General features: G+C 30.5%; 1 protein-coding gene across 1 annotated transcript in view; it reads left to right on the top strand.

Annotated features, from left to right (window-relative positions):
* Positions 1 to 16,566: 16,566 nt before the first annotated feature.
* LOTGIDRAFT_235987 (hypothetical protein) overlaps positions 16,567 to 18,291 on the top strand; it is a gene marked incomplete at both ends in the record, with an annotated part of 46,189 nt that continues 44,464 nt past the window's right edge. The window contains one exon of the mRNA XM_009066073.1: positions 16,567 to 16,811. Within this exon, the coding sequence (XP_009064321.1) occupies positions 16,567 to 16,811 (245 nt within the window). The remainder of the gene's footprint in view (positions 16,812 to 18,291) is intronic.

The following is an 18,291-nucleotide window of genomic DNA, read 5'->3' on the forward strand; positions in this document are numbered from 1 at the left end:
TTATCATTTTGTCAAATTTTAGCAATGATCAAAAGAATTGGCAAAGTTCATGAGACGAATGTAAGCCAAAAACAATTTGCCTGAACGTTTGATGTTGCAAAAGTTTGGCAGAACTGTCCCATTGCATTTGAAATGTCCTGGAGTCCATTCATGAATATGTTTTGAATTCATTGAGTCATAGTGTTGAGTTTTGAATCCCTACTAACAGTTTTGATATCCAAATGTTTTTTTTTCTTTGATAAGGTAGCTTTATTTGGTCTGTACGGGGCTTTAATTACTCAATGGGATCGTATTCCCATGATTTAGGTAAAATTTGTCCAAATTCTGTGTCATTAATCAAGTTTAAATAGCACAATTGTGATCATTGATTTGCACTGAAAGGATTTAACATGTTTAAAATGGGTAAAATGGTCAACTAAATTGGCAAGGATAAGATTGTAAGGTCTTGTAATCTAGTTCTAATTTGAAATAATTTGGTGTAGAATATTTGGGAGGTAGGGTGTTGAATATAAACGGTGATATAACTAACTTTTGTTATTGTTATTAATAATATTGTTATTGTGTTATTTTGAACACTACTAACATCTTTAGTGGACAAATATATATCATCAATTTTTTGTTATGAAAAATTTTCAAATATACATACACGGCTATTCACGATGTTTGGCAATTGACGTCAGAAAAAAAAACTTGATTTTATTAGACAGGAAAATTTCTATTTTCATGTAATATACTAGACATTTAGTCCCAATAAAAACCAAAGTACTAATGATGCATATCTATCATAGATAAGGAAGTATATATTATATTTGTCCACTTGTCCCAACAGTATCCCAGTCCTTTGTTCAAATACTTCATTAATATTCATATTCATATATCCCATGCTGCATCAGGAGATGATTTCATGCCTCAGTCACCAATCTTCGGCAAGCCTCTCTCTGAGCAACACATCTACTTGCCCTATTACGAAGGACAAAAAATTCAAACCCGTAAGTCAGTTGATGTGCTGCACTATTTTTTTCGTAGAATATTTCATTCAAAATCTAGTCGCTAGAATTTTTTTATGTGTGGTTTTCGATTTGTTGTAGTTAATTGTTGTTTTTTATTCCTTCACTAAAAAAATTTTTTTGTTTAGATTTCATTAGATTTTTCAATTTGATAAAAATGCACTTCTAGATATTTTGTTTCATAATTTTCTTTTTGACTTTACTTATCATCTATGATCTGATTAAATTATTCTTTAACTAGTAGTCATAATTTATGTTAACCAAAAAGAAACACTAATGAAGTGAGATATAAATACAAAAGTTGATCTCAGAATTCATCACATTATGGAACAGGGCATTTAATTGGTTTATTTTGAATATTTTTAGAACATGTGTTGGATAAAAATTACATCAGATCTTGGATGGCAAGTGGAGTCACCCACAGAAAAATATTTAACGATACATTAAGATCTGTATATTAATCAAATTGATTATTATTTCGCATGTTCGATTTAAAAAAAAGAGAAAAGTAAAATGAAATAGGTTGGTGTAGCATGGAAGAGTTACTGCATAATAAGGAAAAAATGGCTTATTTTGAATTTTGTTTATTTGGAAAATGGATGTTTAAAAGAAAATGGATGAATCTGTTTTATTATTTTATTAATATTTATTATCATTTTCACTGTTAATTTTTAATTGGTGTCAGCTTCTTAATTGATTTTTTTTTTATTTTCCTTATCAAGGTTAGAAATTTCCTTTACCAGCTGATACCTCAACTTCCGATACATGTCTGTAGTTCTTTTCCAGAACTCAAATCCCACACCCAGTTCTCTTGCAATTTGATAACTGAGCTCTATTAGCTGGTATAGCAAATATTTACAACAAATACTTTCTTTGAGACAATGATAGTTATTTTAAAATATCAAAGCTTTATTATTGTTTATGCCATTGGCTTATTGATAGTCAATTTTTTGCGATTTCAGCATTATTATGTAATTTCACATTGAGATTGTTTTGTTTGTTTATGGAATTTGATTAAGGAAATATAACTGTACTGTGTCAAAAAAAATTCCTAAATCCTATACTATATCATAATAAATTTCATTTTGTAGACTGAAAATGTCATTTAATTATTTTATTTTCATTTGTTATAAAAAGATCATTTTTTTTATAATGAGATCATTTATGTTATAATAAGATCATCTATTATAAGAAGATTATTTATGCACTCTAAGTAGGATCATTTGTTTGAAAGATCATTTGTTTAAAAGATTAACTCTTATTGTAGGTGATGACAGTTTATCCTTTGATCGTGGTGGAAGCACCTCCCCATTAGACAACTCTTTTGATAACAAGGTAGGTTATTTTTAAATTTGTTATTTTATTATACTAAGATGTGTGTACAAGTTGTTATTCTGTTTATATATTGAAGGCTTATGTATACTTTGACAGCATCTAAGGATTTTGATTTAAGGCTAGTTACAAGGACTGATGTATTTATTTGTCCCTATATTACTTTCTGATCACTGTTCAAATCAAATTTTAGTGGTTATATTTTATGATATTGAAATTCTGACCTCAAAAAAAGTAGTTGATACCTTTGGGTGTTACCCTGGACTGAACAAGTCTTAGATGAATTTGCATTGTTTATCATTCTTTGCTTATATACACATACATCTGTATATTCCAAATGGAGATGCTATCATTGTATAAAAAAGTCTTTTTGCCATACAAATTTATTTTTTTATTCTTGTCGAGGACCTAGTGGGAAACAGATATTGTTGTATAAATATTTGTTTTTCTAGCTAAAACAGCTAATTTTAAGCCATCTGCATCACGTGTTAAAATGAAAAATATATGTCTAGTTTGTCTGCAATTTAAAAAAAAAACAGACTGCTATTAGTTAGTAGGTGTAGTTATTACAATGTATGATATACATGTACTGTAATAAGTATATTTGAGGATGTTAGAGGATTTTATTCTAAAATTTGACAATGCTACCAGATAATAAGCTCTATCTATAACAGGTAAAGCAAATATTTAAATGCCTATATCCTTCAGTTTTAAAATTGAAAAGTAAATTTGTATGGTGTTATTGTAATGTGTATTTTCTACACGAAAGCAGGCATGTGTTGACTACCAATATAACCTTCTGTTTATAAATAATATACAGTGACCTCTTAACAGGCTTTGTCAGTTGGGTTTTCAGTATTTCTTTTTATAAATCAGTTGACTTATTCCTTGGATTCTATTAATATCCCTGATATCTTGTGTCAAATCTGTTTAGTTCTACTTTCCCTGTGTCTAAATTACACGATTTATGAGTATTTGGATGAAACACATCTAGAAACGCTATAAGCTGAGCCTATTATGACAACAGAAAAATACAGTGTGCGTAGCTTAATCTAGCAGGACAAAATCTGAAATGATGCATTAATGCATATCTTCAATATAGAAACTGGTCTTTAGGATTTTGCTTGCACATTTAGAAAATTCAGAAAACAAATGAATATCATCTTTCATATTTTGAGAACAAGAGAACCAAAAGATGTTTTTAGAATCCATGGAATAATTTGTGTTTTTTGATAAATGGCACATCATAATCTTTCTTGATATTGATTACTAAAATGTTATGGACTCTTTTGTCTTTTGATCTGTCAATGATATTTTCAAATTTATCCGTTATTATGTGTTTTGGACTTTCCCTGAAATTTTATCCCATTTCTCTTTTTTTTGACTGTCTCTGAAATTTTGCAGCAATGAAAGTCTATTTATGCCTTAAGATCTGGCATTAAAATTATAATTTGAAAAAAGAGTCCATTTTGAATGCATGGTTTGATATTGTGACTCCATGTTGTTTTGCTTTGTGTTACTATAAATAGGATGTTCAACATCGTTATCAAACTTCGGAGGATGCTAGAAGACGTATTACCAGTGAGATTGGATCCACCATGCGTTACCCATCATACCTTGAGAAAGCTCCTGATTATGAAGCAGAAATGAAATATTACCATGGCGACACGCTTTCTCCTAAAGACAAGGTAAACTTAGTGCTGATTGGATTGTCCATTTTTGTCGCATCATGACACTCTAACCTGTGGCATGAACCCCAAGCACTAATATCAGTAGACTAACCATTTTCATACATTCATTCACACATCACATCAGCTCTGCTATATTGGAGATTTGATTAGTCATCAACATTATCACATCAACTCTCCTGTATTGGACTTTTTATTAGTCATCAACATTATCACATCAGCTCTCCTATATTGGAGATTTGATTAGTCATCAACATTATCACATCAACTCTCCTACATTGGAGTTTTAATTAGTCATCAACATTGTCACATAAACTCACCTTCTGGAGATCAGACATACACCAGCTCTTCTGTATTGGAGGTTGATCAGTCATCATTTTTACAGCAGAAATCATAAAAGATTACCATTAAGCATCTAGGTTTCAAAAAAATGATTTCTTTTAAATCACAATGCAATTATATTCAGTTCATTCAATTCTTACACATTATTTTCATTTACATTTTATTCATTTTCATATATTAACCAAATATTATGTTGTAAGTCACAGTAGCAAGTAGACTAGATGTTTTGTGTTGCATAATTAACGTTGTCCACTCCATTATTTCAATCAATTGAAATATTTTTTCAGCTTTAGATATATTTTTTTCAGTCAATATATTTTTTTCAAATATCAATATCAATTATATTTTTATTTAACATAAATATCAGACATAGTTGAAAATCTGCAGGTGATTTTTCTGCGGAATATTGTTGGCACTTTGGAACTCGAAGCTCTAAGTGTTTCTGATACACATAAGCTACAAACCCTCTTTTCAATTTGGTTGATGAATTAGAAATTGTGATAGACAATATAGTCCTCTAGAAATTTTGAAGGCTTTATTAAAGATGGGTTCCCTTATTTTCATTTATGAAAATGAAACTTCTAATACTTATATGAATAGAAAGTAGAGGTGTTCTAATGACTTTGAAAAATACCAATTTGTCTCACATGTTCATAATTAATTCATAATTAGCTAAATTAGAAGAGAATTACCAGCAGAATTCCAATGAGTGACAGATCAAGAAAGGTCAAAAAGCCTTTTTTTGTTGATCCAGACTGTACATACATGGACATAAAAAAGACTCTTCATTATATGCAATAAGAACATAATGATATGATTAAGAATACATGATAATTCATTAGAAACACCAATTAATCAAATACTTTGCTTAATTTGACACTAAAAATGAGGAAACCCATCTTAAAAGGTTTCTTGAAAATCTATGACAACAAAAGTTTTATCAAAATTTGGCATCTGCACTCAGATAAGATTTTCATGTATGTATGATATTTTAAACAGTGCATGATTAATGTGCTCTATATATTATGTATGTATATATTATTTGCACCCATTCTTATAGGACCCCAACAAATCTCGAACTGACAGTGTTTTTGGTGACTATTCTACTCTGGGTCGCGATTCCATCAATCAGGAATTGACCTTGAGATCAGTGGATGACAGTACCAGCGAGTTGGAATATGATGATGAATTGAAATACATGGCTGGTGCCGGGGATGCATCAACGCGAAAGGTAACATTGAGATGCTGTCCTCATGCTTGACCCTTTTGGGACTCAACTTTTATACTTCATTGAAATTTTATGCACAATTTGGAGATCTGAAAGTTTCAGCATGATTTTTTAGACTGCATGACAGGAGAACCATATAGGAAATAAATTCCCCTCCCATATAAAAGAACACTTAAGTTATATTTATTCTTTTTTCATTGTCTTTTATGGTTTTATGGTAATTTAAGTTTGATGTATCTACATTTTGTAATCTCTTAGTAGACCTTTTTTAATCTTTTTTTGTGTTATTTGAAAATCTTTGAATTTATTAACTCTGCTGCGCTACATACAGATATTGTTTGTTTTAAAAATAAATTTTTAGAACAAAATACATATTTTAACAGTCAATGACCTTTAAATATTGGAAAGGGAAGAAAACTCTTTTCTATTAAAAATAATATCAAAACAAGCCTCCATTTTTTTTCTCATTTACAAATCGAAATCAAATGGCCAGTTGAATCATGTTTGCTAAAAAGATAAATTGCAGCAGAGCTGTTGAACTACAATTTTGATGCTAAGTATTTGCTCAAATTGGTAATATTGTTTTTCCATATTAGATTTAATTAGATTTAATGGAACAAATATACTTACAACCCTGATGCAGTTAAATTCAAATATTTTCATTTATCTAATTTTTGTACTCTTTTTATTTGTTTTTATTTTTTGCTATTTTCTTTGTCTTTTGTTCCGTTCTCTAGAAACAAGATATGTTATTCACTGAAGATCTGTATGCACGTCAGTCGGTACGTTATGGTAAAGACCAAGAGGCACCGTTATACCGAGATTCGGTATTCACAACTGATATGTCTGCCGGCCTACCTAAATATGACCCTATATACCAGGGCCAATATTCAAACACACCCAGTGTTGATTTAAATGATAGTTTTCGAAATCAACCTGATGATTCAGTATCTAATAAGGTACAATTTCTTTTTATTGGGTGTTAGTCGTTACTACTAACTTTCAAATACTAATTTATTATTTTGTTATTATTACTCAGCTAAAATTCTTAAAAAGGTTAATATAATCTGCATACACAACATTGTGCCCTGAGAATTAGACACAATCGGACACATGATCTTCATGTATCCATGACACATAATCTAAAATAGTCAACAATTGTGTCAAGACACATGATGTACCATTTCTTAGTATTTGGTGTAAGTTGTTACTACTAAAATAAATACTAATTTTTTGTTATTATTATTGTGGAAAAATACCATAACAAATATTACTCATGTATCCATGACAGATAATCTAAAATGGTCTACATTTGTTTGATTACACTAATCTACAAATCAGACTTACAGAAAATAATCTACAAAGTAGAATTTCTTAATATACAAACAATTATTGTTGGAATAATACTGCAAAACATTTCACATTTTATATTTTAATGCACTCCATTTTTAATTCTAATTACATTCTCCCGGAAGAAACGTAGAATAGCTTAAGTAGTTTCCCTCCATTGTTATGGGGCACGTTTTTTTGCATTTTTAAAGCATGAAAAATAGTTCTGATGAGATATTCTAATGGATAAAAGTATAAACTATAGTTATGGATTCTAATATTCTGCTTATGAATAACATTTTTACTAGTCTAGATAGAACAAATGATTGTACAAGGCAGGTCATATATTAAAGGACTATAATATAGTTGATTAGAAGCCTTTTTCATCATTCTGTAAAGTTGTAGCTGAAATTGAGCTCTGAAAGCTGAAATTTTTTTCAAGAATTGTTGAATGACCATAGCATTTAGATATTTTTTAAAAAGTAAAAAATTATTTTACAGCATATCTTGCATGTTACAGCTAGTAGGTTTAGAAATTTTACACATTAAAATGAATACAATCACAATTTATATATAAACCTTAAAATAACAATACCTATGACTTAGGTTACATAATTTGTAGGTTACTCATTGAATGTTTTTAGGTTTTTTAAGGTAAGAAGTTATCTTCAAATTTGAAAGTTTCATACATTTGTATTCTTTATTAAAATTTTGGTTCAGTTTTATGTTCTTAAATTTAACTTTTTGCACGTTTCTTGTATTATTTCTAGGACTATATGGAAGCCCAGATTACAAGCCAGACTTACGCAAGTCAGCACCCAGACAATCGCTTCCTGAGCAATGCAGCACCTAACCAAAATGCTCGTTTCAGCTCTTACAGTGGTTCATCCTTCAGTACTACTTTCGACCCTGACAATGTACCAGTAGATAGAGCACCAGTCTATACCGGGTAAGTTGACGTCTGCTTTACTTCCTGTTTTCATGTTGCTTCTGATGCTTCTACTAATGTAGTAGTTACCATATTAACAGTTGTAGAAAACAAAATCAAATTTGGGGATCACATTCAAATCAAGAGATACTATTAGGCTCTTGTATGAAAATTTAGAATTTAACATGGACACTTTGCATTAAATGTGCCTTGGAGCGAAAGTAGAATCCTGTCTAAACTAGAAGGGATGTAGTTATCTAAATAGTTGTTCCCCTTGTGATGAAGCTCAATTCTGAAGATGACCTTGCTTGTAGACCATATGAAACTAAATTACAATATAATGTAAATAATTACCAAGAAACCTGGTACCATTAGCTCCATACTGAAAACCAAATTAAAGACGGTTGTTTACAAATTTATAACTTACATGACTTTTCCATTTCTAGAATGATTTGACTTTCTTGACTGATTTGAATATCTCAATTGATTTGACTATTTCTCCATTGATCTGACTATCTCAATTGATCAGACTATCTCAATTGATCTGACTATCTCAATTGATTTGACTATCTCAGTTGACCTGACTATCTCAATTGATCTGACAGGAGTATCTCAGATGGTATGAACATCAATCTCCCAGATGAGTTCTTAGTTTTTGAATTAATGCTTTCTATATGTTAAGGTTTGTGAACTCTCTAAAAATGAAAATGAAAATGTTCTATGTTTTCATGAGAAAAAGTAAAATCTTGATTCCAAAATATGTAGCTAAAAGCTTAAAAGCTTAAAAGCCTCCATAAGCCACTGTTGCAACTAATATACCCTTAGAAAAGTTTTGACAATGTTATACTCATGAGTGGCTTTCTCCCTTTAATTTTAGCAAACTGAAATGGAAAAGGTAACAATTTTTTCCTGAGTGTTGTTCCTACATATTATTTTCATTATAACTCCCCATTTATTAATTTGATTTTTTTATGATTTTCCCCAAATTTATTTTATTTTCCCCTTTAATTTTTCTTTCACAATGCTTGTGTTATTGTGATATATTTTGATATTGTATACCATATGTACTGTACGTGCTTCATTTTATGATATTTAGTAATTATGTCTTATGAATATATTTTTATAAGGTTTTAGTTTTAAATTTTAGACAATAGATATAATATTTATGTCTGATTATTTTTGGTTATTATTTATGTTTCTTTTCTGGTGTATAGTTGTTTTTTTTTTCTCTTTTTTCAAACAAAACTCATTCGATTTTATTTTTAGATTTCAATTCAATTTATATGTAATGAGATATATGAGTTATTTGAATATTTCTGTGGCCTTCAGAATTTATTATTAGTTCATCAATAGAAGCCAAATATACGCCTTAGCAGTGAAGGACTTCTGTAGAGAATTGTTTGTTTGGTTGTTGGTTTTGGCCAATTTGTATCACTCATGTTTGGTAATGCAGGAATTTGATTGGAGTGTACACCAGGAAATACATCCAATCAGAGCCCGCGACAGAAAGTCTTAATACAATTTTTGTTTACAGTCTTTCTGTCAAGGGCTCTGATTGGCTGTATTTTCTATTTTATTATTTGCTGTACAATCCAATCAAATTTCTTCATTTCAAAACTTGCCTGATAGAAGAAAACTGCTTAAGCAAGTTGAGGTATTAGATGAAGTGAGTAATACCTTGAAATTTGAACATTTTCTCTGGGTGGCCTGTTTGCTTGCTTGCCTATTATAAACCAAACAATAAATTTAACTTGCCTGATGACAAATATTACTTTATGATAATAATTATACCAAGTAATTTATATTTAGGCCATGTACTAATGTACTATATAGTTAGTAATAATCAATATTATTATGAGTAATGGAATTTTGTTTTATCGCACTTGGTTTTATTATTTATTACAATATTTCAATGAAAGTTTTTGATTAATGTAAACATTTGGTCTGCAATGCTGTGATCAAAAGAATTATTTTGCTTTGCTGTGATCAGAGTTAAAGATGCCTTTGTTTATTTTTCTTGGTCAAATCGCGCTTATTGTTTCATTAATTGATGTTTCTAATGAATAAATCAGGAACTCTTTGTGTGAGGATGTAGAAAAGCTTGGGGATCAAATTTAGTAAAATCCTGATCTGATAATCTAGCTACATTTTCGTTTAAAGAATTATTAGCCAAACAATGTTTAAAAGACATATTTGTAAGTTAGAAATAATCCAATTAAATACATTGTGTATTTAGAAAATAAAAAAAATCGTCTTTCCCTATTTTGGAAACATAACTATTGAAAGTTTTAATTCTTCGGTTGGTATTTGGCTGTTTTGGTAATGTTCGGTTGTGAAAAGGCATGCATAGAGTTACTTTCCTTATGGAAATTGTGAAACCTAATAATCTTTATTAACTAACCACTCGATCATTGGAATCCCTTCGTTAATTATTGACTTCTGAGACAAACTGGTATTTTTCCCAATTGTAAAAACACCTCTACTTTCAATTTATTTAAGTATTAGCCGTCCAATAATGGAATATATATATAAATAAATAAAAATAAGGGAACCCGGCTTTAACATTTCGCTAGGCTATGAGAGAACATTTTGTAGTTTTGTGACCATAAAGTGATTTGCAATGTGACTAGAGTAAACGATTTGCAACATTGTGATCAGAATAGATATTGTGTAGAGCCATGGCCAAATAAACAGTTATGATATGTGTTGATGTATATATTTTGTAGTGCTGTCAGTTTGCCATTATGAATTTTGTTAATCTGTCAGAACTGTGAATTTTTTTTAAATGGGACAACATCTTTACTTAGAACACTGTAAAATGCTTTAAGAGGTTGAAAATTTCAAACAGCTTCCAAAAAGCATAACGAAGTTTATGTAAACTTTTGAAATATTTTTGACGTTAAAAAAATAGGGCTTGATTTTTTTAGCGAAAACTTTCAGATGTGTTAAGGAATTTATTTCTGTACTATTTGATGTATAGTTTTCACAAAATTGTATTTAAGTATACTTCTCATTATAATGTAGCTTGTACAACAGTCACTAGTGTTAAAAAGGTTAATGAAAATAGCTTCTGGATGGTTTTGATAAAGATCTCTGAATTTCAACATGTTACAAACGAAAGTACTAAAAACAAGTAGTGAAATAGTACTATGATTTCACTAATTGACTAAAAAAACATGTTTTAACTGCAAAATTATGCTTTTTGTTAAAAAACTTCAAACTTTCTAAAGTTGTTTAACAAGGATAATGTTTTAATTTAGCTGTTATTTTGAATAAAAGAATAGAGAAGGAATTGGCAGGTATAATTGGAAAGATAAAGAATCAGCTATTATTAGTAAGGTGTAAAGAGCTGATTACCTCTACAAACAATCTATATAATTAAGTATCTTTTGTGTCAGAATCTTAAGAGTATGTCTACCCTTACGTAATCAAAATGAACTCTTCCACACTAATCTTTAGAAAGGTGTAATTGAACATGGGTGATAACCACAAGGGGGGTTTGAAGGCCGTTGACTATAGTTAAGAGATAAAGGGTGTTATATAGTGTTATATAGAATTGGGACATAGTGACCACAGGTCAGTTATTGTGGGTAAAGGATTTGGATTAGTGATATAGTCTCTGTTTATGTACAGTTGGATATAATGGAGTAAGAAACATTTTATTTATTTCTTAAGTATTTACATTATGATAGATGGAATCTCGTATATGTTTGTCTTTGAAGACAACTTCTTCAAATGTGTTTTTCTTAAGTGTTAATATTTCTATTGGTTTTGTCTTAAACTCATTCACCGACAGGAAGTCATGAAGCAATCATTTTCGATGAAGTCTTTCCATTATAGCTGATGAGGATTTTATAACCAGAGTGCATGTCAATTTGGAATCAAATATTGGTAGGACAAAAACTTACTTCATTGGAGTGGAATTTATGTTAAAAAGCAGAATTTAGTTAAGATAGTTAAAGGTCTAGACAGGTTTATTTTCAACATGAAGAATTACGCTAATTATGCGTGAAACTATATCTAAACCCTTTATATAGTTTCTATAAATTTACCTGGCCACCGAGGAATCGTTTAAAATATCACATTTGAAGTTTCCTATTATAATGGATATGAGGCTGGTGTCTTCTCGTAAATGGTTTCATAGCGTCCTCTTGAGACCACAAAAACAAACTGCATGCCAATGATATAAAATAACCTCAAGTCGGAGCGTAGGAAAAAAAACTCGCTTTAATTTGGTTGAATTTCTGTTAAAAGATATAATTTAAGAATTAATTAGAAAAAAAATGAAAAGACCTCAAAGTTGTTAAAGGGACGGATGCAACGTCTTTTTGCCCAATCACACTTTAGTCTCAGAAACGGCAGTTTTTTAGCTAAGCCAATCAGTAATAGTATTCACAGCTTACTGTCGAAATTTGAGCCTTCAAGTCCATGTGTGTCCAGAATTATCCGCATTTGAATGTTAAAATGACGACTCGTCAATTTAAGATACTCTGTGATATATAGAAAAGATATGTAGAAATAGTGAGTAGAATTCCTACTTTGAAGTATTTTGAAAGGAAATATGCGATTTTCGTTCATATCTAGTACTTCTGAAGACTATTTACATATATTCAGGATTAAAATCAACCCCTAAAATGCCACATCTGTCCCTTTAATGATAAAGATTAATTTACAAAACACATACCAACAAAATAGAAAAAAGTCAATGATTCTAAGAGAATGAACAGAAATAGCAATCTTCAAAGTAAACTAAGAAACTGTTAAGATATTTAAAGAAGTATTTTTAAGTTTTGTGTTTTTGTAACAGTAATGATGATGTAGTCTACAACTGTTAGTTATGTAGTAGATTTGTAAACACTTACAAAATGTGAATTTGAATAGAATTGCAGAAAAGAACCTTTAAGAATTTCAAATTGTAACTTAATGGGGACAGTTTGATCAATTGTACCTTAGTCTTAGAAACAGGAATTTTATGCTAAGCTAATCAGTAATAGTGTTCACAGCTCACCGTTGAAATTTGAATCTTCAATTCCAAGTGTGTCAAAAATTATTTGCATTTGAAAGTTTTTAAAATATTTTCTTAAGACTGCTATGTATAGAGAAGACATAAATATTTGAAGGGATTGTGTCATTCTCGTTCAGTTCTAGTTTTTCTGAAGACTATTTCCTTCTTTTAGTGATTCAGGTCTGAGGGGCTGACATTGAAAACTTATCTTGTCGTTTGGATAAAACCAAGGCCTTAGACAATAAACTTGATTGTAAATTTATTTAGAGTAGGCTCGTTTGAAGATTCCACACAGCAAATGTCTTCCTAAAAGGGATGCTGACCAACCCAATTGCAATATCAATATCATTCCTGATTGAAGGTGAATTGAGTGCTACCAAGATCAATTGACGATTGACGATTATTTCACTTAATTAATTTCATAATATCGTTGGTACTTTCATTACCTGCAAACATAGAAACGCATTGATTTTGTTGTTTGCATGCTATGAATATTAGAGACACTCTAATCAAGTTGAATGTGTGGGAGAACTCCAAAATAGCTGAAGCTGTGAGAGAATCCTTTCTTACATTGAACACAAATTTATGAGTTTTGTACACATTTTGACATCAATGTTGGTTTTTCAGTGGCAAGAGCGATTTAGGTGTGAAATGGACATTAATATCTATTTTATTTTGTCAACTCTCAAGTTTAGAAAAAAGATTGCAGTTTTGTGTATGACATATAGTTTGAGAATTGGGTCACAAATAGATTTATCATACTTTGACTTATTTCGGTATCACCTTATACCACTATGCACTTGCAATTCTACTTGAATTATGACCATTAAGAGTAACCATCTTACAAGTTTGATTGAAGACAAATGCAATAGTTCAAATCTACAACTAAATGAATTTTGAAAAATAAGTGTTACAATGTTGAAGACTCTCCATGATTTACTTCATGACCTGCCAAAAATGAAGGATTTATTCAATTTATTACACATGTATTTGCCTATGACTAATATTTGCTTTCAAAACGACTGTATTTTAAACAGTGTAATAAAATTTAAAACTCAGCAATTTTTAGACAAGGTTAGGTAGACCTAGTACATGACTTCTGTAAATGACTATTTACAAATCATAATAGCTTTCTGGAATTTTGTTTCATGGTGATTGTGGGCATACGCTGAAAATAATCACTGTCAAGAAAAAATTGGTGATTCTGTTGGCTATGCAGGCAAACATGACACTTAATGACAATCAGCGACAAAAAATGGGATGTGCCCCTTATATCTAGTGAAAAAAATATTTTGGATGGTTTAGTTTCAGATTTCATACTATTTTTCAGTTGTATTAGTACATGCATATTATATTCATACAGCACAGCTGCATTTACATTGATAAGATTTTGGTACTATCAAACAAACTGGAATAATTATCTTTAGCACAATGAACACCTGCAATATGACCAGGATCTAAATTACACTCAATCAAACAGGCTCACTGATTAAAAAGGTCGGATTTTGTAACGATTTTATGAAACAGGTTTTAAAATGATGTATCTGTTTTTATCAAGGTCAGAAGAACAAACTTGATAAGATAGAAAGATTTCCGTTGATAAAAAATAGTTTATGAAATAAAAAGATATTTTTGCCTCTACAGTGATTTAGTATTAGAATTCACCAAATTTGATAAATTTAAAAGTGCCAAAAGCCATTATCTCTTAATGCATACCAATCAAATTCATTTCAAAGACAAGAACAACTTGTGTTTGAAGTCTCCAAGTCTATGAAAGTGCACAAGCAGTTTTCTGTATTAGCCTATAATGCAATATAAGATAACCGAACAAGATTTCAGAAAAGTGACAGAATCACTTGTTATCTGTATATTAATTAAGTACAAATTAAGAAGATTTTTTATTTTAAACGTGATCATCTTAGAAATAAGAAATTTATAGCTTTGGTATATCTATAGCTTCTATTTGCATCATTCCAATTTCCCGTTCCAGAAAAAATAACTTGACCAGGTGATAACCTCAGTTAAGTAAACAAATAGCAAAATAGAAGCCATAGGTGTCCCTTGATACACATATAAAGACTAGAAGACCTTTTTTAAACAATTTAAATTGATGGAAAATGTTTATCTCTCCGAATTTCAAGACCTTGAAGATATTTATTCTGGTTGAAACATAATTATGATTCCAAACATCACTTCGCTCTACCATCTTCAATCAACTGTTGATAAACATTACTAAAATAGATTTTAAACATTGCCTTATCTCTCTTAAAGACACTCTAAGAGTTCTGAATGAAGATTCAGTATTCTTCATCTTGAGACTTGATGGAGCTTTTTGCATTTATCCTTTTAACTATGATGTGAAAAAGATAAAACCTCATATACCTTAAACCCTTTTTAATTTGACTAAGATTGTATGATATTAATGTTATATGACGTCATGTGATAATGGCTGCTTCACCAGCAGCTAAGGTCATAAGGTCATCTGAAAAGTATACAGTCGTCTAAATTTTTAGACAATAAAGCTGGGTTTCAGCTAACTGTGTCTCTTTTCAAAATATAAATGTGGTGTAAGGTTGTCCGTCATTAAGAGAAAATGGTATTGGAAGTATTTTCAAGCAAATATTTCCACAACTAAATCCCTTTAAAACGTGATGTGTTTCAGTATTAGGTCACATTTCCGATAACAAGGCAAGCAAGTGCCGGGAGGTCAAAATGTTCCAAAAGTCAAGGAAGATGTGGAATTATGTTGTCTGCTGTCTTTAAATTTCAAATTGTATGCTACATCAAGGATGATAAGATTAAAGTTGATTGAAACACTGAATTGTAAATTAAAGTTGCTTACATTTCCCAAGAGGCTAATTATCCTTTACCAACATATATTTACTGTGTCTAATGAAAATAAATTTTGACAGATGTTCCAAGAGATGAATCAAACGTCAATGACCAATAGTGAAGTAAATGAACTACTCTTGTTAATTTGACCCAGACTCTTGTTAAAGTTGTCTGCTGACTGAGAAAAGACTGGTTGATTCTGATCTATATGATTCTGCGTCTGCTACAAATATACCAGTCAGCCATTATTATCTTAGTTTAGGTTTCTAGCCTGTAGGCTATACACACTCTCTTTCTCTTGTACTCTCCAGTTATAGAGATTATAAATACCAAATGGATTTCGATTAAAATCACCTGTGTATGCTAGAGCTAAATTTAGTTGTTATATTCGTGTTGGAATTAGAATAACTCTGTGAGGTAACAGTAGTGTAAAGTGCATGAAGGTGAAAACGGCTGTTAAAAGTTGGAATTAGTGAAACGTCTGCTGTTGTCAATCAATGCACAGTTTAATTCTTGGCATCGACATTGAAATGGATAGCTTCTCTTTTAATTGATTTTTCAAAGAAAGGAAATTAAGTGCCTTGAAAACTCGAAATGTGGAATGGTGTTATTTTGAATTAATTGTGAAGTTTGTTATGCCATTATTTCCTGTGTATTGGAAAGGAAAACAAGTAACTTTAACAATAGAACTTGAATAGGCTACTTGACATTTTAAAAGTGGATTTTAAAGTGCTTTTCTAAACTGTGTTGTTTTACTGTTATTATTACTGTGTATTTGTATATAAACGATATTGTTTTTGTTTACAGAAGATTATTTATTTTTGAACGATTTTTTTATATATTTTTTTTTGCTGGTTTAATCCCTGTAATTCACAATGACTATTTTATCTCACAGCTTCCTCATAAGTTTTATGGTGGATGCCCGCGGTGGGGCTATGAGAGGATGTCGTCATTCCGGAATACGAGTTATCATCCCACCACGCAAAGCTTCCATGCCAACTCGTGTGACATGCCGACTGGTGAAAAAAGAAAGATTGTCGCATCCACCACCACTGATTGAAGGAGAAGGACTCGCTGCCAGAGTTATTGAAATGGGACCAGTTGGAACTAAATTCCTTGGGTAAGTACCATTTGGCTGTTTCACCATGTTCATACATTCATTTTAACTCAGATTTACAATCTTTAATACAGATATAATAAAAAAATATTTGAGCTTATACAACTTTCAAGGGATAAATTTTCAGACTTTGGTCGCTTTCAATAGAGGTGCAAACGTTTTTAGGCTCACTTTCCTTTGACACACCAGCAATGTACCGGTACCTAATATGTTTTTCATAATAAAAGAGCTATAATTAATTTATGGGGTGTCCTATGTATTTATTAATGATCCGTGAAATTATATTGTTATGTTGACTCATAGTAATTATAACAGGATATTGATAATGTAAACAGACTTCAGTGGTGAAAAACCTTTTTGATTTTGGGCTGACATGGAATATATTCATGTGGATGGAACAATATATTGAGGCTCTGTGTGCCACAGGCTGTAGAAATGCCTTTAAAAACAAATAGCCGAATTCCATGTAAGCAGACAACATTTTCAACATTGCACAATGTATGATGGCAATTTTTATGAGCCCAATTAGGGTGTTAAACACATTGTAAATATATTATTAAGAATAACATGTACTTTAGGCTTAAAATAAATTTACAATATTAGTAATACCTATATTAGTATACCAATACTGATGTATTTGATCATGTTCCATGTTTCAAAGGTCAATGTAGCCAGGGTTCTGCTGCTACACAATATTATATACTTGCTATCAAAAGATAAAAGTCTAACATTCCTGGGAGATCTCATTTTGGCATAATTCCAATAAATTCCTGAAACTGCCTGAACTCTAGAACATTTGATTTTATACTTTATCTATAGACATTAAATCACCATGTGGTACCATCTAAGTCTGATAGTCTAAGATTTAAAGATGCTTATAAATAATTTGATTCTCGACTTGCTTGGAAAATCTTTTTAAATAGAATGCTTCCAAATTTCATGATCCTTTTTAGGAACATAATTACTGGCTTAAGGTTCATAATTATGTAATCAGGTTTAAACAATATTTCCTTGATGTCAAATGTCAAGTTTAAAATTTGATTTTAGGGAACATGGAGATTAAAGGGATTAGATAGCAACATTTTGCACCACACCACTTTTCACACGTCTGAGGTTCACTTATCATTTATGCCGTCAATATCGCACTAGTTAAATGCACTAACCACAGACATCTGATTGAAAATTTGAATGGTGTTAATCGATGCTAACAGTTTTGCTGATACACAAAAAAAAGTTAAAGTCTCTCAACAATCCCTTTAATTGAGTAAATTTTATTTTGCGGAATTGAAATATAAGTTTGAATATATATTTGTCAACATTTATAAAGAGATGCAATTAATATTTCATTTTATATTTCTAATGAAAATTTAAGACTCCACCCTCTGATAAGTGTTCTATTTCATTAGCTTTATGATTACAAACTTAATACTTGTTCCCACAACACAACACACTCTATTCAGTATTGTAATTCAATGGTACTGGC

This window comes from Lottia gigantea (assembly GCF_000327385.1).
Source record: "Lottia gigantea unplaced genomic scaffold LOTGIsca_73, whole genome shotgun sequence".
Classification (NCBI taxonomy): Eukaryota; Metazoa; Mollusca; class Gastropoda; family Lottiidae; genus Lottia; species Lottia gigantea.